The 25,129-nt window shown below is 42.3% G+C and overlaps 1 protein-coding gene across 2 annotated transcripts in view; it reads left to right on the plus strand.

Moving 5' to 3' along the window:
* Positions 1 to 860: 860 nt before the first annotated feature.
* Positions 861 to 25,129, plus strand: part of LOC140469419 (early estrogen-induced gene 1 protein-like) — a 113,923-nt gene continuing 89,654 nt past the window's right edge. The window contains exon 1 of one of the 2 annotated variants that reach the window (XM_072565921.1): positions 861 to 1,533. In XM_072565921.1, the coding sequence (XP_072422022.1) occupies positions 1,388 to 1,533 (146 nt within the window). In that variant the 5' untranslated portion in view covers positions 861 to 1,387. The remainder of the gene's footprint in view (positions 1,534 to 25,129) is intronic. The other variant, XM_072565922.1, reaches the window with a different exon arrangement.

Consider the following 25,129-nt stretch of genomic DNA (forward strand, 5'->3'; position numbering starts at 1 on the left):
TCAGACACGGGGAGAATGTGCAAATTCCACACAAACAATTGCCCGAGGCTGGAATCGACCCCTGGTCCCTGGTGCTGTGAGGCAGCAGTACCCACCACTGAACCACCTGCTGCCCAATAGGGTAGGGGAAATGAGTCTGGGTGGGTTCGTCTTCAGAGGGTCAGTGTAAACTTGTTGGGCTGAATAGCTTGATTCCACACTGTAGGGATTCTATGATATGGAATGGTTCACTTGAACCCACACTGTTGGCATCATTCTGCTTTGCAAACCAGCCGTACAGCTAATGCTGCTTGTTTGAAGAGTTGAAGCAGGCATGATGTGCCTTCTAAGATGTAGCATTTTTGCAATTTCTGGAGATCCAAAGATCTTCTAGAGGGCTAACATGGATGCGATGGGCTGGATGGCCTCCAACTGTAATGTTGTGCATTTGCCCAGGTTAAACCTCAGTGGGGCATTAGAAATGCGATATAATCAACTGGAGGTCAACCATTCCCTTTCCAGTGACTAACCAACAACAACTGATACAACCAATACAGGAAGACCAACAACATGCTAATCCACAGCGGCCTTCAGATGACCAATCAGATTCAAGTCTGATACTAGCCTATCAGAGGCGTCGGCTACGACCTATCAGAGAAGGAGGCTGACCCCCACCAATCAACCGCCGCGAGGGGACGCACGGACCATTGGAGAGGTCGCATCCGTCCCAGGCCGGACCATTCAGCGTCGTGATACGTTGACGGTTGTGACGGTCAGGGTCGGTCGCGGCCAATCGGAGTCACCGGCGGCAGGGCGGCCGGGCCAATGGGCGTCGCGCTCTGAGGAGGGGGGGCGGGCTGGAGGAGAGTCCGCCGCTGACAGGAGGCCGGAGAGAGAGCGAAGGCGGGCAGTCAGTCAGTCGGCAGCACGGGGTACAGAGCGTCCGTGTGCGGATCCGCGTCCCCGCCGGAGGGGGAGTTAAAGGGAGAGCCCGAGACACCCCCCCCCCCCTTCCCTCACATCCCCACCCGCCCTCAGTTACCGCTGAGTGGCCCATGAGGAGCCGGTCCGCCCCGCACGGCGCCCATGCCCAGCTCCGGGGGCAACGGATGCGGCCCGAGCGCCGAGCCGTGCGTCCCCGGACCTGAGTCCCGCACCGAGTCGGCGGCCCCGGGCTGAGTGAGCGGCGCCGGGCCTGTGTGTGTCCGCGGGCTTGGACCCGGGAGGGAGGGGGGGGGAGGTGTCTCCCGCTGCTCCATCTCCGCCTGTCTCTCACCCCCCTCTCTCCCTGTGCTGCACACCCCCCCCCTCCGGGCGGGAGGTAATCCCGAAGGTTGCAAGGGGGGTGTGGGGAGCGGGGAGTCGGTTTGTCAGTCACTCTCTGCCTCCCCCGAGCCGCCCGGGCCCCATGGCTTTCATCATGAAGAAGAAGAAGTTCAAGTTCCAGACCATCTTCAGCCTGGAGGAGCTGGCCGCCGTGCCGTTCGTCAACGGGGTGCTCTTCTGTAAAATCCGCCTCCTGGATGGTGGGGATTTCACCCAGCTTTCAAGCAGGTAAAAATAAACAACCGCCCCCCCTCAACCCACCCTATGCCCTGTTAAGCCCCCCCTTGAAGCCCCTTGGTCTGATGCCCTGTTAAATGTCTGATGCCTTGTTAAACCCCTGATGCCCTGTTAACCTCCTGATGCCCCTTCGTCCAATACCCTGTTAAACTCTAATGTCCTATAGTCTGATGTCCTGTTAAACCCTGATGTCCTGTGGTCTGTTGCCCTGTTAAACCCTGATGCCCCTTGGTCCAATGCTCTGTTAAACACTGATGCCCCTTGGTCAGATGCCTTGATGCCCTGTTGAACCCTGGTGCCCCCATGCTTTGCTGTTCTGTTGTGACCCTGATGTCCTTTATCTTGATGCCCTGTTGAACCCCCAATGCATCCCTCAGCTCACTGCCCAGTCGAATCCCCAATGTCCCCTTGTTCCCTGAGTCTTGTTTCCATCAACTCTATTCCCTACCCACTCTTACTGACCTGTTCCATCATGCACAACTTCTCCTCCTCCCCCCACAAATCCAAACTTCGATATTCTGTTGTAGACCCCTATTAATCTTCCACGCCTGCATGATCAGTCATCCTTCCCCAGTGCTGAGTTGCCATCACTCCCTTTCCTTGCGTCCCAGTGTCCACCCCTTGGGTGGAGAGACCAATTTTTTTCCCTTGCTGACACCCTGTCCTCCTGACCATAACTTGGTGGTACACAGAATTGTACATAATTTGCCAAACTGTTTTTTTTGTGGTTGAGCTTGTGTAAGTCCAGAAAATTAGTTTTCTTTTCAATGAGAACTATTTTGTCCAGAGGAATAAATGTGTCGGAGCAATTGACTGGCTGCCACTTGACCTCCATTTTGGCTCTAATTGGGGCGTGATTGTGATAGTATCCTCAATTGTAAGTTGTAGAAGAAGATTGAGTGTCATTGCAAGCATATAAACCTCGCTTTGTGCTGTGTTGGTTTATGCCCAGATGAGGCTGTACAGGAAAGTGTCAGTGTTGTTTTCTTTTGCAGTTTAACTATTGGTGTGGTCTTGATGCCAGTGTGTTGTTCATTGTGCAGCACAGCCTATTGAACACTGAACTAAACAGTACCAGTCTGAAGAATTCAGTGTTAACACTGGGCTGTTCTCTTGGGGTATGCTGTTTCAAATCCTACTCAAGAGAGATAGAAGCAGGCCAGACAAAAGGGGTCACAAAAATCAATGGATTACTAGCCCCAGGGCAAAACTGAAAGTGAGGAATGGTCAAAATGTGGGCGGCACGGTGGCACAGTGGTTAGCACTGCTGCCTCACAGCACCAGAGACCCGGGTTCAATTCCCGCCTCAGGCAACTGACTGTGTGGAGTTTGCACGTTCTCCCCGTGTCTGCGTGGGTTTCCTCCGGGTGCTCCGGTTTCCTCCCACAGTCCAAAGATGTGCAGGTCAGGTGAATTGGCCACGCTAAATTGCCCGTAGTGTTAGGTAAGGGGTAGATGTAGGGGTATGGGTGGGTTGCGCTTCGGCGGGGCGGTATGGACTTGTTGGGCCGAAGGGCCTGTTTCCACACTGTAAGTAATCTAATCTAATCTAATCTAAAAAAATTGGGATTTTGTTTCTGGAAGGAGATTGTTTTACAGCTATGTAAGTTAGTTAAAGGTAAGTCTGCAGATGATTTAAATTAAACTGTAGGAGCAGAACCCGGACACAAGGTCGAACTCAAGAAAGGCAAGTTCAAGGCGACGGCAGTTTCTCAAAGCTGGCAAAATGCTTGGGTTACTCAACATTTGTGAAGAGTGAAGCAGGTTAACATTTTGGGTCAGTGACCTTGCAACAGACTGGTGCACCTTCTGAAGGCTGACCTCTGGGCCTCACAGCAACAGGAACCCGGGTTCGATTGTCTGTGCGGAGTTTGCACGTTCTCCGTGTCTGTGTGGGTATCCTCCGGGTGCTTCAGTTTCCTCCCATAATCCAAAAATGTGTAGGTCAGGTGAATTGGCCATGCTAAATTTCCCATAGTGTTCGGTGCATTAGTCAGGCCTAAATACAGGGTAGGGGGATGGGTCTGGGTGGGGTACTCTTTGGAAGGGCAGTGTGGACTTGCTAGGCTGAAATGCCTGTTTACACACTGTAGGGAATCTAATCTAATCTAGTGTAGCACTGTCAAAAACCTAGGATTATATGCTCAAATTTAAACTTCTATAGTGCCATTCACAGTCCTGAAGATGCTGGAAAAGCTCTTTTAAAACCAAGTGCTTTTGGAATATGACAACAGTCTCAAGTGGAGAACTTGGCCCATCCATGTTTAGTAAGATTTCAAAAGCAAGATCGAGATAATCTGCTTGTGATCTGTTGTTCATATGGCATGGTATTACCTGAACATTCAAGAGGGGATAACATAGACCATCTCAGGTGCTCATTATTCCCTTTATGCACATATGCTGAATGTATACAATTACTTGTTCACTTGTTGCATTTATGAGATTAGTGTGTTCTGCCCTTATGTTAGTTGACATCTGTAGTACATGTGGTTAAAATGTAACCTTTCTCTCAAGGCAGTGTCTTGAAATCTTTGAGATGAAAATCATAGAATCCTTACAGTGTGAAAGCAGACCATTCAGCACAATGAGTCCACACCGACCCTGTAAAGAACATTCCACCCAGATCTACCCCCCTATCCTTTCCATGTAACCCTGCGTTTCCCATGGCTAATCCACCCAGCCTGCACATCCCTGAACAAGATGGGCAATTTAGATGGCCAATCCACCTAACCTGCACAGCTTTGGACTGTGGGAGGAGACTGGAACACAAGGTGGAAACCCATGCAGATACAGGGAGAGCATGCAAACACCACAGAGACAGTCACCCGAAGCTGGTATTGAACCCGGGACCCTGGTGCTGTGACACAGCAGTGCTAACTGCTGAGCCACCGTGCCTCTTAAGGGAACTGTCTCGTGAAGGAAATGTTTGCTAGAGCAGAGTCTGCGAAGATGTTCCTGTTCCTGGAAAAGACTAAAACTAGGGTTCACTAATACATTCAGTCGTGAATTTGGATAAATCTTTTTCACTCCCTCCCTAATGGCATTGTGAGAGTCCCTACACCAAAACCGTCTGCTGAGTTTCAAGAAGCCAGCTCACCAGCACTTTGTCCAAGGCAACTAGGAATGAGTGATGAATGCTGCCCCAGCCAGTAATGCCCATACGTCATGACTGTATGATTGACAGTAGTCGATGCAGATAGTTTAGATGCATTAATAGGGAAGCTTGAGGCGAGTGAGGAAGAGGAAGTGTTGCTCATCAATTTAAATGGAAGGAATATGAGGACGCATGCGTGGAACATATGCAACAGCATGGAACAGTTGGCCTGAATGCATTTTCAATATGAAGTGGACTTTGTTGGAAATCTGGAGGATTTTGTTTACAATTTGCATTTTTAACGTGGCATTATGTCGTTGTTGTCAACTGGTGAATGATGTAATGTTGATTTGGACTGCCACCCAAAGTTATTTACTTTTTAACTTGGCTAGTTTTAATTTCTATTCCTGTTTATTCCCCAAAGTGATAACTTTTTTTGCAATAAATAACGTGTTTTGTTCGGTCACTATCCATTATCCGTGAGAGTAGGTGTGTTATTGTTTGTCTGTGAATGCATTACAGCAAAACTTAGTCCTGACATCAGTTTTGTGCACAGGTTCTTCCAGCTAATTTAATTCCCTGTCTAATTCTTAGGCTTGTTGAAGCCAATTGTAGCACATGTCATTGCCACTTCAGCTGGCATGCCATAAGCATGTAATTAAGCTTAGGTTTCTGATCTGTTTGGCTCTGTATGACATGAATATTTGCCCTCTGTCGGGGAGCTCAGAGAATGAATCAGGACCATATGTAGAAAAAAAATCTGTGCCTGCAAATATTTTAGCTGTTCTACACAAATCAAAAGTTGCTTTCACCGTGTAACAGTGTTACTAGTAGCGTTTGAAGGCATCGTATGGGTTTTGAGCAATTTGTCAGATTTGTGCTATCTCTGACATCTGTTATGTACATGCCTTGTCCTTGAACCTGTTAATACTTGATCAAGTTTGATCTTTTGAATTAGATTTTGTTCTCAAATCCTTTGGAAGTACAGTGCACTACCTGGTTTTGTATGACAGCTCATTTTTGTCTTTTCATTGTTGGTTGTTGAGAGCATATTGTGACTGATTTATGTTCTGTTCCAGTTATCGGGATATCCAAACTATTTGGCATTATTCTTAAGACATTTTTATTTAATGCTGTGCTGCAGAAAATGAAATGTATTGGAAATGAACTCACTTCAGTGATGGTTTCTGCCTACCAGAAATGTAGAGAAGAAAGAGCATTTCAAGAGCGAAAAGTTTTCTGGCTAAACCTGTTAAGTGCAAGTGATTTGCATTCTGAGTTTCTTAATTGATAACAGAATAATTGAAAGTAAGATATTAAATAATTCAGTGGAAAAAAAAATTGTGGACACTGAAAATTCGAAACAAAAACAGAAATTGGGCAAACTCAGCAAGTCAGGCAGCATCTGGAGAGAAAGCAGAGTCAACAGTTTGAGTCCAGTGACCCTCCTTTTGATAAATAATCGAGGCTGTGCTAAGCGTGACACTGGAAGCCATTTCCGATCATTAACTGGTACTGCAGTGTGATGCATTTGCTTGAAGCTGTATGAATAATTACTCAGAACCCTGCTTTATGTAGGCAAACGCTTTTTGTACGTCCTTTGCACTTTTTTTTTCAAAAAACATGGTTAAAGAGTCAGCCTTCTGCATCCCCATGATAACACTGACCAATCAGAACCTGTGTCCTTGGTCTGAGAATTAAAAGAGACAGTTAACTGTTATTGCTGTAACGCCATGTCAGTTATGGCTCAACCAATCAGCACTTTCTTCTCATTTCCCCCTTCAATTTTTTCGTGTATCCTGGTTCTGAGAGTGCAAAGTGAAAAGCTTCAACTTCAAGTTAGCTATGATTAAAGTCTAAACTAATAAGCATTTATTTTTAAATGAATGAAGCAGGTTACAACAAATAATGCAGCTCTGTTTCCATGAGCCAGCAAATGGAAAGAATTGTAGGCAGGTATATTGGCATTAGTGGTGCTGGAAGAGCACAGCAGTTCAGGCAGCATCCAACGAGCAGCGGATGCTGCCTGAACTGCTGTGCTCTTCCAGCACCACTAATCCAGTATTTGATTTTCAGCATCTGCAGTCATTGTTTTTACCAGGTATATTGGCATTGTTGGTCTTCATTGGATGACTGACGTTAGAGCAGTCACGAAGTATCTGATGCAGAAGGGGCTTCTGTGGTGGCAATAAAGCTATGGGGCATCAGGAAAGTCATGGTGTCTGTACAGTGTGATAGCAAGTATTATATAGCTTGTATAATCAAAACAAAGATAAGATTATATTTTTCATATTGTGGTTGTAGACTGCTGCCTCACACTATTTTCAGCACTAAAGTATTGAATGTTAAAACCATCCGAGATACTGCATTGCACACGTGATAATGTGAGCAGTATTGTATCAGTTTCATGGCATTTTACTTCATGTTTTGTCAAACTTGCAGACTACTTCATTACTTCCAGGATACTTCAGTTTAGCTTTGGGTCCAGTGTTATTTTTAATTAATTCACAGGATGTGAGCATTACTGGCCAGGCCAGCATTTATGGTGCATCCCTAATTGCCCAGAGGGCAGCAAAGAGTCAACCACGTTGCTGACAGTCTGGAGTCACTTGTAAGCCAGACCAGATAAGGAGAGATGTCCTTCCCTAAAGGACATCAGTGGACCAGGTGGATTTTTTCCGATAGTCAGCAAGGATTATCATTCGTTTCTTCAAACGTTTTCCCCCACTGCATTTGAAAATGTACGGTTTTTAAGCAAGTTATCATCATGGAAAAACAATACATGCAGTAATTTTCCATAATAAGTAGCAAAATGCTCAACATGAAAGGAGTACAGCTGTACAGAATGATTTCACCTTGTAGGTCAAATCCATCTCGAGAAAAGCAGAGTTAACCTACTTCAGGTCAAAAGCTATGCATTAGTACTGATTCATACTGGTTAATGGAATTGAACCTTGGTCCCTGGCACTTTGAGGCAGCAATGCTGACCACTGAGCCCACTTTTAGAATACTGCATTCAATTCTGGTCTCCCTGCTTTAAGAAATATGTTGTGAAACTTGAAAGGGTTCAGAAAAGATTTACAAGGATGTTGCCAGGGTTGGAGGGTTTCAGCTGTAGGGAGAAGCTGAATAGGCTGGAGCTGTTTTCCTTGGAGTGTGGGAGGCTGAGGGGTGACCTTATAAAGATTTATAAAATCATGAGCATGGATAGGATAAATAGACACCAGGGAGGGAAGTCCAAAACTAGAGGGCATAAGTTTAAGGTGAGAGGAGAAAGATTCAAAAGGGATCCAAGGCACAACGTTTTCACACAGGGTGGTGCGAGTATGGAATGAGCTGCCAGAGGAAGTGGTGGAGGCTGGTACAATTACAGCATTTAAAACATTTGATTACACCTGATGAAGGAGCAATGCTCTTAAAAACTTGTGATTTAAAATAAACCTGTTTTCTATAACCTGTTTTCATGTGACTTCAAACTTTTAAAAGGCATCTGAATAATTACATGAATAAGAAGGGTTTAGAGTGATATGGGCCAAATGCCAGCAAATCAGATTGGATTAATTTAGGATATCTGGTCGGCATGGACGAGTTGGACCGAAAGGGTCTGTTTCTGTGCTGTGCATCTCGCGCTCGCTCGCTCGCGCTCTCTCTCTCTCTCTCTCTCTCTTTCTCAAAAAGAGAAATTTTATTTGCGCGAAGGGGTGTCACATCTGAAATTTTATTCTCGAGACAAGTTGTAGAAATTAGGTCTATTATTCTTGTAGAGAAGTTGAGGTAGATCTGACGAGCACATTCAAGAGTTAGGAGTACAGTGTAGATAGCAGAAAATGTTTCTACTAATGGAAGGATCAAGAATGAGAGAGTTTAAGTATTGGATAAGAAGAACTGGCAACAAGGGAAAGACTTTTCCGCAAGACCAGTGGTTAAGATCTGGAAACATTGCCTGAGAATTTGGTGGAGGTACGTTCAAAACAGGTATTCAAAAGTGAATTAGATAGTTATTTGAAAAGGAAGAATGCTCAGATCTATTTAGGGAAAGCAGCCAAATGAGCATGTCACCCAAGTGACAAAGAGGTGGTATCAGCAAGATAGGCTGAATGGCCTCCTTCTGTCCTGTAACAATTCTGTGACTAGATACAAAACGGGTGCTCCGGTTGCCTCCCACAATCCAAAGATGTGCAGATCAGGTGAATTGGCCATGCTAAATTGCCCACTAGTGTTAGTGTTAGGAGGGAAATGGTTGTGGGTGGGTTACTCTTCGGAGGGTCGGTGTGGACTGGTTGGACTGAAGGGCCTGTTTCCACACTGTAATCTTAATTGTCTCACGGTATTGCTAAAGTCCTGCAGGAAAATTTCCTGAGTGATTTCTTGCCCTTTGCATTAAAGACTGGCTTGCATTTATATATACAGTAATACCTTTTATTACCTTTCAAAATACTTTACAAGCAAAGAGGTACTTTTGAAGTGTCATTGCTATAATGTAGGAAATGTGGCAGCCAGGTTGGACACCACAAACAACTATGAGAATGACCCCATAATCTATGTCTCTGATATTGATTGAGGGATAATTAGTGATCTGGACATCCAGGAAGACTCTAGTGCTCTTCTTGCAGTCATGCTATGCAATCTTTTATGGCCACCTCAAAGGACAAAAGGGACAATGTGTTGATGAAACAACTCTTAACAGTGCAGTATTTTCGCACTATTGCAGTGAGCTGCGTCTGAGTGGCTCAGATATGCAATTTCTTCTCCTTGATTCAGTCAAAGCTTAGAACAGCAGAACTGTTACCTGAAGCTCAAGATGAAGGAATTTGGAATTCATGTCACTTGCATTTTTCAGATTTTGACCATGTCTCTGTCTTTTTTAAAATAACTGCATTCTCTTTTACCTGGAGTATAATAGCCAGGTTGTTTTGTCATCCATTTCAATGCACTGATCTCCAGTATTTGCAGTTGATGAATTACCCACTAATTGGAGATTGGAGGGCTGTTGTTGTATTCAGGTTTTTTTTTTGCTTCTTATCAAGCTGATTTGTTCTTTAGATTAGATTAGATTACTTAGTGTGGAAACAGGCCCTTCGGCCCAACAAGTCCACACCGCCCCACCAAAGCGCAACCCACCCATACCATCTACATCTACATCTACCCCTTACCTAACACTATGGGCAATTTAGCATGGCCAATTCACCTGACCTGCACATCTTTGGACTGTGGGAGGAAACCAGAGCACCCGGAGGAAACCCACGCAGACACGGGGAGAATGTGCAAACTCCACACAGTCAGTCGCCTGAGGTGGGAATTGAACCCGGGTCTCTGGCGCTGTGAGGCAGCAGTGCCAACGACTGTGCCACCGTGCTGCCCATTTTGGATATATTTTGTAATTAACTTCCTCTTGAATGTTCTCTTGTTGGACAGGTGCTACCTCTGCTGATTTTTGTTCTTGAATCACCTGGAGGTAGATGGGAACAGGCGGGTGGATAGCATTGTGAGATTTTAGTTATTGTTTTGATCCATGGCTCGAGCAAACATTCCCTGGAATGCTTTGGAATTGCGATGGGGTTTGGTGGAAAGGGGGAGAATTTGCGATGTTGATCCCTCAACCATGTTGTACAAGAGCATGCTGGGATGAGACATTTTTCCCTTGTAACACCTTTTTCAATACTTATGAGTGTATTTAATCTTTTAATTTTGTGGGTTATAAATTACTTTTGACTGCACTTGTTATTAGTTTTGCTAATTTTTCTGAGTAATGTAAAGGTGTGTTTCAGCGTAAAGCACAATTTAGTATATGCAATACTGCTGAACCCATTACTTTATTTACCTCCTCTACTGGACTTCCAATGTATTTATTAGACTGAGGTAGCTTTCCGGAACTGTGGCTTTTGAATACTTTTGATGAAAAGGCGTCCTTTCATGTGGATTAATAATCATGCACTCACCCATCCAAATTATGGTGTGTAAAAGTGTGTACTACAGATGTTGGAATCTGTACTGAAACAACAAATGCTGGAGATCACAGCAGGTCAGACAGTATCCATGGAGAGAGAGCAAGCAAACTTTTCGAGTCTCGATGATTCTTCATTAGCTACTTGAATGCCATTCTCTGTGGTGCTCCATGTGCATTTTGCTCCTGGTTGAGAGAACCAGCTCATTTCATTCCGGAGTTGTGGCAACTGCACTCCACGCACGTTTTGCTGTCACTTTGATGGGTTGGTTAGCTCAGTTGACTGGATAGTTGGTTTGTGATGTAGGATGATGCCCAACAGCATGTGTTAAATTCCCACGCCAATTCCGATTGCCATGAAGATCCAGCTTTCTCAACCTTGCCCTTCACCTGAAGCATGGTGCTCCTTTAGTTAAACTCCTCGCCAGTCGTACTCTCTACTTTGATTGCAGCTGTATGGTTTCTGGGACTATGGTAACTTTTATCTTATGCTTCTTTCATAATTTGCTGAGGAAATGCTATATTAAGTATTTCTTGATTCTCAAAGCTAATTGGTTAAAATTGTAGGAAATCTATCCACTCTTACATCTCCACTGATAATTTCTAGCTTACTTTTCTTGTGGAGCACAGCCATTTCCTCCTTATTCTGCTTCCAGCGGACCAGCAATATCAGGCCCTGTGTGGAGTAGTTAATCTACTAGTATTTTGTATCTGTTCTTGGAACTTTGATTTTCTTGTTAATCTGTTCTGTAAATTTATTTCAGTGAAGAACAGAGTTAATATTTCTTACATATATTTTAAACAATACTGACTAGGTTGTAGTACTTGTTCAGTTGTGAAATGTTTTTGAGGTTGTGACAGATATTTTTGTGACTCCTGCAGTTGTTTAATCCTAAACCCTTGTCCTGTATTTTTCTGCTCCCAAACTGGTTAAGTTAACATCAGTTAAGATTTTTATTATTTTGATGGTATTTGTACAAAGACCTTAATTTAATTTGTATTTTCAGTCTTTGTTTCTAGGATAAGTTTTGTTTCTCAACCCTGCTCAACAGACACAGACAAAAGATGGGTGTCACAATACTGGATTATCAAACATGCAAGTCTAAAGCCTACATCCCATTACAACACTAGAGGAAAAACTGCTTTCATGGAGGGGTACCTGCCACCTCCAACCAGTTTCGTGTTAATGTAGTTCCAAGTCTGAACTTAGTTAAAGCCTAATACTTTCAGGTGATCACCAATAGTTATACAATCCATAGAGCACTACTACTTTCCCAGAGAAAGAACCAATAAATACAATATATGCCAGAAAGGGCAATTTCTAAAAAAAAAAGTTAATTTCATAATTTCAGTTTCAATTTGAAATTGGGTCCAACTGATCATCTTTGAAAGTTAGGATAATGTATTTGGACTTGTAATCAATAATCCTTGATCTGTGTTTATATATTATTGATTTATTGCTATTTTGGTTGCAACTTTGTTGATCAGACCATGAGATTGTCACACACCATTTCCTGATTATTACTATTGGTTTGTGTATTGCATCGTAACATTTCCCAATTTATATAAATCAGTTTGGAAGAGTTGTACTTCCCGACTGCTGTTTGTGTAATAGCGAGGTGTTATTTGAGGTTTAAGCTTTAGTAGTAGTCTCCTTTCCCTGAGGTTAAAGCACTCAATACTCTGTTTCAAAGGGAGATGGATTTATTTGCCCTAAAGAGGCCACTTCAAAATCATATCCCATTGTTGTTTTATTAATTTGTTCATCGGGTGTGGGCACCACTGGCTCGGCAGCCTTTATTGCAGATTGCTAATTGTCCAGAGTGCAGTTAAGAGTCAATCATGTTGCTGTGAATTTGGAATGACATGTAGGCCAGACCAGGTAGGCCAAATTTTCTTCCCAAAAGGGCATTAGTGAACCAGATGGGTTTTTACAGCTATTGGCAATGTTGCATGAGCTCTTTTTACTGCGGATTTTTTTAAAATTCAAATTTCACTATTTGCCGTGGTGGGGTTTAAACACATGTCATCAGAAAATTAGCCAGGACTTCTGTATTACTTGTCAAGTGACATGATGTTTGCTATCTCCTATTCCTTGCATTTCCTGTAAAGTATACAGATGAAAACAAATTTGCTTTTCATTGGACACGACAAATTATGCAGGTAAACCGATTTGGTCCACAATAGCAAGGTGTTGTTCGCACACGACATATCTATTAAACGTTTTGTAAAAAAGATTTTTCTTTCTCTAGTGCTAAGTCATCCTAGGATGTGATGCTTGTTTGATACCTTATATTGCCTTGTACAAAACATTGTCCTTCACACATGGTGGCACAGTGGTTAGCACTGCTGCCTCATAGCACAAGAGACCTGGGTTCAATTCCCGCCTCCTGCAACTGTCTGTGTGGAGTTTGCACATTCTCCCCGTGTCTTTGTGGGTTTCCTCCGGGTGCTCCGGTTTCCTCCCACAGTCCAAAAATGTGCAGGTTAGGTGAATTGGTCATGCTAAATTGCCCGTAGTGTTAGGTGAAGAGGTAAACATAGGGGAATGAGTCTGGGTTGCTATTCGGAGAGTCGGTGTGGACTTATTGGGCCGAAGGGCCTGTTTCTATGTTGCAAGTTATCTAATATGTGAGGCTAGAGAATGAGTACAGATGATTTGGCTGGAGGGGAGGTGAGGAGAGCTGATTGTCATCCTTAAGATGTGTGTGTAAACACACATGCAGGCAAGAGTTAATATATGAAAATTGAAACTGAGGCAAGGCCTGTTTAATCTCCTGCCCCTTGCCAAGGACATGGAAATACTGGTAAGCAACTTCAGCACTGCTGCTGCTGCTATTAACTCCCTCTTCCCCATAAAAAAAATCAAGCGAATTAAATAAAATCCTGAACTGAGATTCTGTATTGCGGAAGCTAGAGCATTTGCCCATGGATGCAAACAAAAGCTATTGTAGCTTTTAACTCCAAAATCATCAGAAGAGGAAAGAATCTGATTTTTAAGTATTTGGCATCGAATGAGGTCTATGCAGAGTCTTCACTGGAATAGGTGTTTACATTCATGTATATCTGCTTGAAAACATTTGATTGATTTGTACGTGCTCAGTCATTCCATGTTCTGTTCTGCAGAAGTCGAGGTTATCTGTGATCACAGGGCTCATGAGCAGTGGTTGGAAAGGTGACATTGGTTCTGTGGCTTTAAGTAGATTCTCATTGCAAACTTTGCAATCTGTTGAAATGTTGACAAATGCTAGCTTGGGTGACCTAGCTTTTTGCTGTGCTTGCATGCAAGGACAGTTTGTGCAGTGACTCGATTTTAGAACTCCTGTTGTGTATTTTGTAAATGTTCACAATTGAATTATGATGAAGGATCCAAATAATTAATGGCTATGTGTCACTCTACTTAATCTGTCAAAATCCAGATCCACGATGAACACAGCTCAGATAATTGCTGTAGTGGTTGATGTATTTTAATTTTTGTCTTTCACTTTAAACAAGTCAGATGAATTGTAATTAACTGATGTACACCTGAATCTAGCTAGGGTCTTTGAGTCCTTGAGTAATGAAAAAGTCTAATATTGAAATTCACTGATAAAATGATATTGTTTTAATTCAGTGCGTGCATTCATTGCGTTCTATCGTTTCACCATGGTGCAAATATATAAAAAAAACACCCTGCATGAATGAACTTAGTTCTGACTTAGTTTTGTTTCACTTACACAGTATCTAGAATTGAAATGGCAAGCCTTCTGTTGTAAAAGAAGATTGAGGAGTGTGATAAGCTTTGTAGGGCTTTTTGCACTTTATATTAATAACCAGCATATACATGGAGAGGTGAACATGGGTTCAAACTTTCAACATGTAATCTGTCAGATAGCTAAGGGCCTTAGTTCTTGTGAATAACCCCAAGATCATTTTGGATAATGAATACCCAGTTCCTTCTAAACATTATGCACTTAACTGGCATTAATGAATGTATGTTCCGTCTCTATATATAATTCTAATTATTCTACTTCAGCTGGGAGAAATGTTTTGGATTTTCACCAAAGTAATATATTGATTGTGGATAAATGAATGGAGTGCCAGCCCTGTCTGTTTCTGAAGAACTGGTTGAACAGTTCTGATGGAGAATTTGAAACATGAACTCTGCTTTCTCCCCATAGACGCTGCCAGACCTGCTGAGTTTCTCCAACAGGTTTTGTTTTTGTTTTTGTTCTCTAGCAACTGCAGTTCATTATTTAATTTTTGGGAGATATCCATCATCAGACCACATTTTAACCCATTCAGTAGGAGTGGATTCTGTTGCAAAAATCAGTCATGGGTGAAGATTGTGAGGTCCATCAAATTGTGATCATAAGCAATTGTTTTATAAGATCTTTCTTTCTCTCTCTTTTCACATTGCTTTGTCATCTTCTGTCATTTTGAAGGTTAGGTGAGTGTTGGTGACCTACACTGCCTCATGACTTGCTTTAGTGCTGCTTCACTCTCAGCCAAATGAATATGCAGTTCAAATACAGTGAGATGAGCAATGCATGTATTTCTGCTGCTGTAGATTGTTTTTTAATCAACCTGTTCAGACATGTTATGGCATACTAGAGCAGGTTGGACTTGAACCCAGGCCTCATGGCCTAGAGATATGGACATTACCACTGCACCACAAAAGCCCCTATTACTTCCATTATAATACAATAAGAATTTTCAAATTCATGTCTGATTTTCATTCGTTCACCCAAAAGAGTTAATTTGAAATGATTAGTCATTGTTCAACCACTCAGAGAATCATGGAAAAATCTTGTGTGCTTGAAAGTTCTTTGGGGATTACTGTCTATTTGGTTTGTTTCATAATATATCCATATGTAGTTTGTCAAAATAAAGATCTCTCTCAGTCTGCTGTGAAGAAAACAATTGAATCCAACAAGTGAAGATATTTTTGAGAACTGCAACGGGAGTGGAACAATTATTCTGGACAAAATCCAATATTATTTCTAAATGTCAGTCCCAGATGACTTCAAGTTACCAAGTTTTGTTGAAAAACAACTGCTTTACTCTTTTATACCAGATTTTGTGGGGTTGGGGCAAGGTGTGGAGGGTAATGGATTACCTGTTCAATTTTTTTTGTAAATAATTGAGGTTAAATTTACAAATGGGGAGCAGGGAGTAAAATGCAAATGTAATTTCCTGAATTTTGTATTGGACTATGTTGTAACTTTTGACTTTTGGGATGTACATAGTGTTTAGATTATTTTATTTTGTAAAATGGACCATTTAATTTGTGTTTTCTTTACTTCCACAAGTTCGTAGCTTTTTAATTGAGTAACATACTTCATTTAAATGAAGGATATGTAATAATAAGAGCTTGAATCAATAAAAAAAATGGTTATTAATTTAACTGGAAGGGTTGCATTGTAAAACATGTATGTCTGTATACACTGTTGTCGAGGGGAGACTTTGCTGTGTGGAGCAACATTGCTGCTTCACATGGAAACCCAATCTCCTAGCTTGTCAGAAAAAAAAACTTGGGGTTCCATCCCTCTCTCCGGGAAGTGCTGCTCAAACCTTTTGTGTTTTGTCAAAATATTTCATAGATTTTGCCTGAGACAAAGTGCAGACTGGATGACTGCTTTGCTGAGCACCTATGCACGGTTGACAAAAATGACCCTGAGCTTCCAGTTGCCTGCCACTTCAACACACCACTGTGTTCCCATGCCAAGGTTTCTATCTCAAGCCTGCTGCGATGCTCCCCCCAGCCTCAATGCAAGCTGGACGGACTACATTTCATCATCTGCTTAGGCACCTGAAAGGCTTCAGGACTCTGAGTTTGATAATTGCAGAATATGATCATGATGATTGTCTTCCCCATCTATAGGCCCTGTGTTGTGAACGTGTTCCCTGCTCAGCCAATCCATTTTTCAGTTGTTGGTAATTCTTGTTGGCACTCTCACTAGTATTTAACACTCTCGGCCTTCTCTCTTTGGTTGCCTGTCACTCTCGTGCACTGTCACTTATTCGCTCACACTCCCCCTGTGTCCCTACTCTATTTCCCCATCCCATTCCTCCTCGATTCCAAACCTGTCTTCAGCATAAAAACCTCCCTTTCCCAGCTATCTTCAGTTCTGATGAAGGGCCACTGAACTCAAAATGTTAACTGTTTTCTCTTTACCAACATTATCAGGCCTGCTATGTTTCTCCAGCAGTCTGTGTTTGTTCTTATTTCAATTCTCAAATTCTCTAGTGGCTCAGTGGTAGAGTCTCTACCTTTTGAACTAGGAGACCAACGTTCAAGTCCCACTTGCTCCAGCACAATGTAATATTATCTCTGAACATGTTGATTAACGATATCTACACACAAAATTATGACTCTTGTGATGTAGTGGGTCGAGTTTCAAATCTCTCTTCCTCCAGAAGTATGTCCAGAGCAGGGCTGATTAAAATGTCTGCATAAAATTATCCTTAACTTGATAATAATAGGCACCAATTGACTGCCTTGGTCCAAGGGCTCACACAGTTCATTTGAAAAATCTAAGTCCTACCTAATCCTTCTTGTCATTGCTAATGTTCTCACTGACCTAGATTGGGCCTGGACTCCTGATTTGTTTTTAAGTTTGTGTACAATACCAGACAGTCTGCATGAAATATCATGTATTATTTTTTTTCTAATTCATTGTGTTTCGTTAACTGTTTAGTTTCTGTGCTGTCTCCCTACAGCACTGTGCCATGTTACTTTCCATTCCTACTCTTCAGATGTTTGTTAAAATTTCACAAAGTAGAATACTATGTTTGTTAGAAACCTGAAATGATGACAAAGTACTGGGAATGCTGAGCAGGTCGGCAGCATCCACAGAGGGACAATAGAACAGTATCAAATTTCAAGCTGACACACTTTCATAAGTTGGTACCTATCTCTTTGCTCATGTTTTGGGTCACCAGCCCCGACATATCCTTATGTTGGTCAGTGCCTTGTTTTATGCTGTTCCTGTGAAATGCCTTGGAATATTTTATTCTATTAAAAGCACTATATAAATAAAAGCATTTTTTTGTTTCTGGCATAGCCTTGTCATATCTCCCTGGGGGTAGCGTGCTGGAAATCAAGTCCCTGCTGTTTCAGGAGTTGTCACATAAGTTAAAGCTTTTATCAATGTGTGCAAAATCCCCAATTTGAAGGTTCGTAGACCTAGTTTGACTGAGCATGGACCAGTTTTTGTACTTAAATAGTGATGCTTGTTATTATGAACAAATAGTTGTTTACCTTCAGCTAGAATCTATGAGCTGTCAGCAGTTTAACTCTCTAGTTAAAACTCTAACCTGATTATAAATCTCCTCCTACAGACACAGTAAGAAAACAATTGGTGTTATGAGTGGAGGAAAATAAAACTCAAGGAAGTTCAAGGCTTCTCTCCACAAGCTTTACTGAGATGATCCTCCTGTTTATTAGAGCTTGTTCTTCATTCTTTTACTTTTCTACCTGCTTGGAGGAGGCACAGAGTGACTGGCTCACAAACTATAAAATATCTGATTTATAGTTTAAAAGTAGCATCTGTTGAGAGAAAATAAACTGGCTTTCTTCAGACATTAGGTACTTTCTTCTACAGAGAGACACACCAACCCCTTTCCAGAGGTCTGAAGTCATAGTCATAGACATATGTACAGCATGGAAACAGACCATTTGGGTCCAACTCGTCCATGCCATCCTGCCGACTACGTCATCTGCTACATTTCTCGCCATGCTTTCAGTCTAAATTGTTTGGGATATATCATGCTTGAGGTGGTATTTGCCTAACAGCATGCAATACCGCAAGTTGTTTTGGGACGGCTCGGTGGTTAGCACTGCAACCTCACTGCACCAGGGACCCGGCTTCAATTCCCGCCTTGGGCGACTGTCTGTGTGGCGTTTGCACATTCTCCCCGTGTCAGCGTGGGTTTCCTCCGGGTGCTCCGGTTTCCTACCACAGTCCAAAGATGTGCAGGTCAGGTGAATTAGCCTTGCTAAATTGCCCGTAGTGTTAGGTGCAGGAGTAAATGTAGGGGAATGGGTGGGTTGCTCTTCGGAGGGTCGGTGTGGACTTGGTGGGCTGAAGGACTTGTTTCCACACTGTCGGGGATCTAATCTAATCAGATATCCCAACCTACTCTAGTCCCACCTGCCAGCACCCGGCCCATACCCCTCCAAACTCTTCCCATTCAGAAACCCATTCAGATGCCTTTTAAATGTTGCATTTGTACTAGCCTCCACCACTTCCTCTGCTAGTTCATTCCATTACATTCCCCCCCTCCCCCCGCGTGAAAAAGTTGCCCTTGGATCTCATATCTTTTCCCTCTCACCCTAAACCTATGCCCTCTAGTTCTGGACTCCCCCACCCCAGTGAAGACTTTGTCTATTTATCCTATCCATGCCCCTCATGATTTTATGAACCTCTATAAGGTCACCCCTCAGCCTCCGACACCAGGGAAATCAGCCGGAGCCTATTCAGCCTCTCCTATAGCTCAAATCCTCCAAACCTGGCAGCGTACATGTAAATCTTTTCTGAACCCTTTCAAGTTTCCCAACATCCTTCTGATAGGAAGGAGACCAGAATTGCACAGGATATTCCAAAAGTGGCCTCACCAACGTCCTGTACAGCCGCAACATGACCTCCCAACTCCTGTACTCAACACTCTGACCAATAAAGGAAAGCATAACAAATGTCACCTTTACTATCCTATCCACTTTCAAGGAGCTATGAACCTTGTACTCCAAGGTCTCTTTGTTCAGCAGCACTCTAGGCTCTTACTATTAAGTGTATAATTTCTGTTAAGATTTGCTTTCCCAAAATACAGCACCTCGCACTTATCTGAATTAAACGCCATCTGCCACTTCTCAGCCCATTGGCCCATCTGGTCCAGATCCCGTTGTAATCTGAGGTAACCTTTTTCGCTGTCCACTCCACCTACAATTTTAGTGTCATCTGCAAACTTATTAACTATGCCTCTTACACTCACATCCAAATCATTTATATAAATGATGAAAAATAGTGGATCCAGCACTGATCCTTGTGGCACTCCACTGGTTACAGGCACCCAGTCTGAAAAACAATCCTCTACCATTGAGCCAGTTCTGTATCCAAATGTCTAGTTCTCCCTGTATTCAGTGACATCTATCCTTACTTGCCAGTCTCTTTGTGGGTGGCACGGTGGTACAGTGGTTAGCACTGCTGCCTCTCAGCGCCAGAGACCCGGGTTCAATTCCCGCCTCAGGCGACTGACTGTGTGGAGTTTGCACATTCTCCCCGTGTCTGCGTGGGTTTCCTCCCACAATCCAAAAATGTGCAGGTCAGGTGAATTGGCCATGCTAAATTGCCCATAGTACTAGTATACTACTACCATAGTATTAGGTAAGGGGTAAATGTAGGGGTATGTGTGGGTTGCGGGTCGGTGTGGACTTGTTGGGCTGAAGGGCCTGTTTCCACACTGTAATCTAATCTAATCTCCCATGGGGAGCCTTGTCGAATGCCTTACTGAAATCCATACAGATAATGTCTACCGCTCTGCTCTCCTCAATCAGTCCTTGCCTTTCCAAATACATGTACATCCTGTCCCTCAGGATTCCCTCCAACAACTTGCTCACCACCGACGTAAGGCTCACTGGTCTGTAGTTCCCTGGCTTGTCCTTAAGAAAACAGTGGCACCACATTAGCCAACCTCCAGCCTTCCAGCGCCTCACCTCTGACTATCGATGATATAAATATCGAGGCTCAGCAATCACTTCCCTAGGTTCCCACTGAGTTTGAGGGTACACCTGAAAGATGTCACCATCTACTTTTCTACATTCTATATCTTCCATGTCCTCCTCCACAATAAATACTGATGCAAAATACTCATTTAGTATCTGCCCCATGTCCTGCGGTATTCTCTCCCTAGTTACCCTTTTGTTCTTAAAACCTTTTGGATTCTCCTTAACTGTATTTGCCAAAGCTATCTCATGTCCCCTTTTTGCCCTCCTAATTTCCCTCTTAAGCATGTTCTTTTAAGGATTTACTCGATCTATCTTGTCTATACCTGACATATGCTTCATTCTTTTTCTTAACCAAACCCTCAATTTCTTTAGTTATCCTGCATTCCCTACACCGATCAGCCTTTTCTTTCGCCCTAACAGGAATATACTGTCTCTGGACTCTCGTTACCTAATTTCTGAAGCCCTCGCATTTTTCAGCTGTCTCTTTACCAGCGAGCATCTGCCCCCAATCAGCTTTTGAAAGTTCTTGCCTAATAATGTCAAAATTGGCCTTTCTCCAATTTAGAACTTCAACTTTTAGATCTGGTCTATCCTTTTCCATCATTATTTTAAAACTAATAGAATTATGGTCGCTGTCCCCAAAGTGCTCCCCCACTGACTCCTCAGTCACCTGTCTTGCCTTATTTCCCAAGAGTAGCATCTGCAAATTGAATCAGAAAGTTTTCTTGTACACACTTAACAAATTCCCCTCCATCTAAACCCTTAAAACTATGGCAGTCCCAATCTATGTTTGGAAAGTTAAAGTCCCCTACCATAACCACGCTATTATTCTTACAGGTAACTGAGATCTCCTTACAAGATTGTTTCTCAATTTCACTCTGACTATTAGGGAGTCTATAAGTACAATCCCAATAAGGTGATCATTCCTTTCTTATTTCTCAGTTCAACCCAAATAACTTCCCTGGATGTACTTCTGGGAACATTGTCCATCAGTCAGCTGTAATGCTGTCCCTTATCAAAAACTCTACTCCCCCTCCTCTCTTGCCTCTCTTGCCTCTCTGTCCTTCCTGTAGCATTTGTATCCTGGAACATTAAGCTGCCGGTCCTGTCCATCCCTGAGCCACGTTTCTGTAATTGATATGATATCCCAGTCCCACATTCCTAACCATGCCCTGAGTTGATCTGCCTTCCGTTAGGCCCCTTGCATTGAAATGAATGCAGTTTAATTTATCAGTCCTGCTTTGTCCCTGCCTGCTCTGATTGTTTGACTCGCTTCTTTTCTCAGCTGTGCCTATCTCAGATTGATCTCTTTCCTCACTATCTCCTTAGGTCCCAACCCCACCACCTCCCTTCTGGCAATATTGTTCACATCCATAAGTTCTTCAGCTATTCAGGAAGCCAACCACATAGTTCTTGGCAGAAAGATGACCTTTGTCATCTATGGCTGGTCAGCAGAACTTGACAAAGTATTGACAGGGGTTACTCAAATAGTTTGACATTTCTTTTAAATCAAGTAAAGAAATTTCATTTGTAGAGAATTGAGAAGCAACGAGGTTACACCAGTGACATGCCACATTAGATCAGATTATCAACAGGTTAATGTGAGAGGTAGATTTTAAGGAGTGTTTTAAGGAGTGCGTTAAAAGAGGAAGGTGAGAAATAGAGGTGTTGAGAGGTAAGTCCAGAGCTCAGGACACCAACACTTGAGGACACGACCTTTGGGGGTGGAGCAATTAAAATTTCAGGATGCGCAAGAGCCCTGTGAATCGAGAGGAGGTTGTAGAATGAGGGAACAGCAAGCTAATGTAGGGATTTGGCATCAGACAGAGATAAGAATTTTAAAATCAAAACATTGACATTTGCCCAGGGTCAAAAAATCAGTGAGCACAGTTATAATGTGATGAGTTTCAGTGCAAAAATGGTCATGAGCTTTAGATATTTTGAGAGATTTTGCATTGTATAAATGGTAGAAAGTATTTCAAATGCTGAATCAGAATATACCCTGAATCTGAGATGAAGCAGCGTCTAGCTCTGCCTTGAAATGAATTGGCCTAATTTCAAATTCACACTCACTGGTTTTGTGGCGATTTAAAGTAAAGATCATGTATATGTTTGCTTTTCTGAACAGTATTCTAGCTAAGTGATTCTGGCCTGAGGTCCTACTTGTGCTGTCAATTGACAACACAATCTGATGAAACTCTGGTTGTAATTAGCCATTTTTGTGTTCGCTTTCCAGCATGAACACTTGAGAGGATTTGCAGATGGGAGGGAGGAAAGTAACTTTTATAAGTAGTTTGAAACGTGGCATTTATTTAGATAAAGATGGTGAATTTGACACACAGATGTTTTCATTTGCCTCCTAAATGCCACATAGGTTTAGGGTAAAAAAAATTGCTTTCTCACAGCTCTTTACTTTTGTATCCAGAGATATCACAGGCAATTTGAGTGCGGATCCTGCAGAGTTTTGGGTATATGTTTGTACCTATTCATGAACTTTGTATGTCCTGTATATTTATTTTTATTTTATAACTATTTACATGCAGAAATTGTGCAGTATTATTCGTGATTGTTTATGCAATTAGTTTTGCTTATTTCAGTGTGGGTGTTTCTTTCAGAAAAATGATATTATCCCCACCTCTTAAAGTAGTAATAAATCAGAGTAAATGAAAAACTGCTAGTGTTGCAAACCAAAAAGGCACAGTGCTGGGAATACAGAACTGGTCAGCCAGTCTGTACTTGTGGGAAGAATGTGTAAATTGCCACTGTGATAAAGAGCTTTCACCAAATTCATACTGGTGATTGGTTACACTCAAAATGTGTTTGTCCCACCAATGCTGACAGATCATTTGTGTTTCCAATACGCTGTCTTTTGTTTAATATGTCACCAATTGTCCAAGAAAACCGTTGTTGCGTGGAATGCATGTGAATTCAAAGAAACAGCCTAAATATTTAACGTGTCCTTTTTCCCCCCATTAAATGCAGTTTAAATCCGTTTTTTTTTCTTACTGGGTTTCCTTTAACAGAATTTGAAGGAAAATGTGCTCAAGGGTACACCATATGCTTGCTGCCTCTTCGAGTTCTTCGCTCTGCTACTAATTATCCAGTTGGGAATTCAGTTAATTTGACTTATGAGTTAAAAATCTATTTGCATTAAATTGAAACCTTTTCAACTGTATGATTTACTTCAAGAAATTTGGGGAGTGAGGATCCCCGCACATTCGGATCCCTTTGGGTTTTTGGGGCAGAGCCGCCTTTTTCAGAGTTGACGTAGTTCACGGAATGGCAGTGATGTGACCTTGCGTGTCTACCCTAAGGCAATAGCAGCAGATGTTTCCTTACTCAGCCTCATCCTGTTGAACACTTTCTGCACAGTCACCATAACCAGATGGGATGGCTGAAAAGCATTGTAGCATCTCAAGCTCAGCATTGTTTTCAGAATGTGCCTGGGGAAATTCCTAACATGAAAGATGATATCCCTGTAGAACTGATATGGCAAATGTAATTATTTAACGCCTAAGCTAAACTTTGAGTTTGTTTTGCAAAATCTGATGGGTAAATGTATCATTTTGTCACAGCATAATATGTTAGGATGGATTCCGTGCACAGTGCAGTTAAAATATTTTAAAATGATAAAGATCAGCAGTGTATTTCTGCTAATGAAGTTTGTTATAAATCTTCAAAAATAATGTTGAAATTCATTATGAATGCTTCAATAATTTTTATATATCCTGCAAAATTTGACTTGTCTGATGACGCTGTTTCCTGACCAGTGTGAGACTTATTGAAAATGAGCTTTGTACTATAGCATGCCTTGTTTTGCCTTTGCTGTTTCTTTGGTGATGAGCAGGTGTTGCTTCAGGTCATAGTTCGGAGGTGACAAGTGTCAGCAGATGCTAGCGTTCCTAAGGGTGCTATTAGATGTTTGCAGTTTAGCAAAACAATTGAATGGCTAATGGTACATGCATTGTCCCATCCTGCTGTCTTCAACTACATTCAAATTCTGATGTAAGGAAATCCATCAGGATTCAGCTGTACCAGGCAGCTGATGGTAGTGCCCGTCTTTAGCAGATCTCTTTGAATATATAGACAAAGGGCTGATACGTCACCCTGCCTGCCGTTTAATTGGAATGGAAGTTGGAGCTCTGCAGTGCTTTGTACAGTGTGACTGCTGAGACTGAGCTATTGTTTGTTGGAGGATGGAGGAATGATGCGCAATAACATTGTATACAGTTCTTCGTTGTTTTTACAAGGCTGCCATGTGTCCCTTTTCTGAAGGGAAATGTCCCTGATGCCGTGAATTTTGAATGTGGTGATGAGCTGCAGACCATGGGATAATGGGTAAACAATTTGTAATTTCATAGAGAGAAAACATTGCTTTCTTTGGTGATAACTTTACTTATTGTGATTAAAATATGTAGTTTACTTGAATGTGTAAAGATGTGGAAGCTGTAAACAAAAAGTTATTTTTTAATTAGGATGAAGTAGTGTAAAATGAGAAGGCATTCTGTGCAAAATGGATGTTTTCATACTTGCCTGTGATTCTTCCATATCAAAGATATTTGACCTTAGATCAGTGACCGTTCCTTTGGAATTGTCATGATTTGGAGATGCCGGTGTTGGACTGGGGTGTACAAAGTTAAAAATCACACAACACCAGTTTATAGTCCAACAGGTTTAATTGGAAGCACACTAGCTTTCGGAGCGACGCTCCTTCAGGTGATAGTGGAGGGCTCGATCGTAACACAGAATTTATAGCAACCTGGTGTTGTGTGATTTTTAACTTTGGAATTGTCAGTGGTTTTATTAAGTTTCTGTTTTATATAGAGCTTTCTAAGACCACCAG

The sequence above is a fragment of the Chiloscyllium punctatum genome, chromosome 49, assembly GCF_047496795.1.
Source record: "Chiloscyllium punctatum isolate Juve2018m chromosome 49, sChiPun1.3, whole genome shotgun sequence".
In the NCBI taxonomy this organism is placed as follows: Eukaryota; Metazoa; Chordata; class Chondrichthyes; order Orectolobiformes; family Hemiscylliidae; genus Chiloscyllium; species Chiloscyllium punctatum.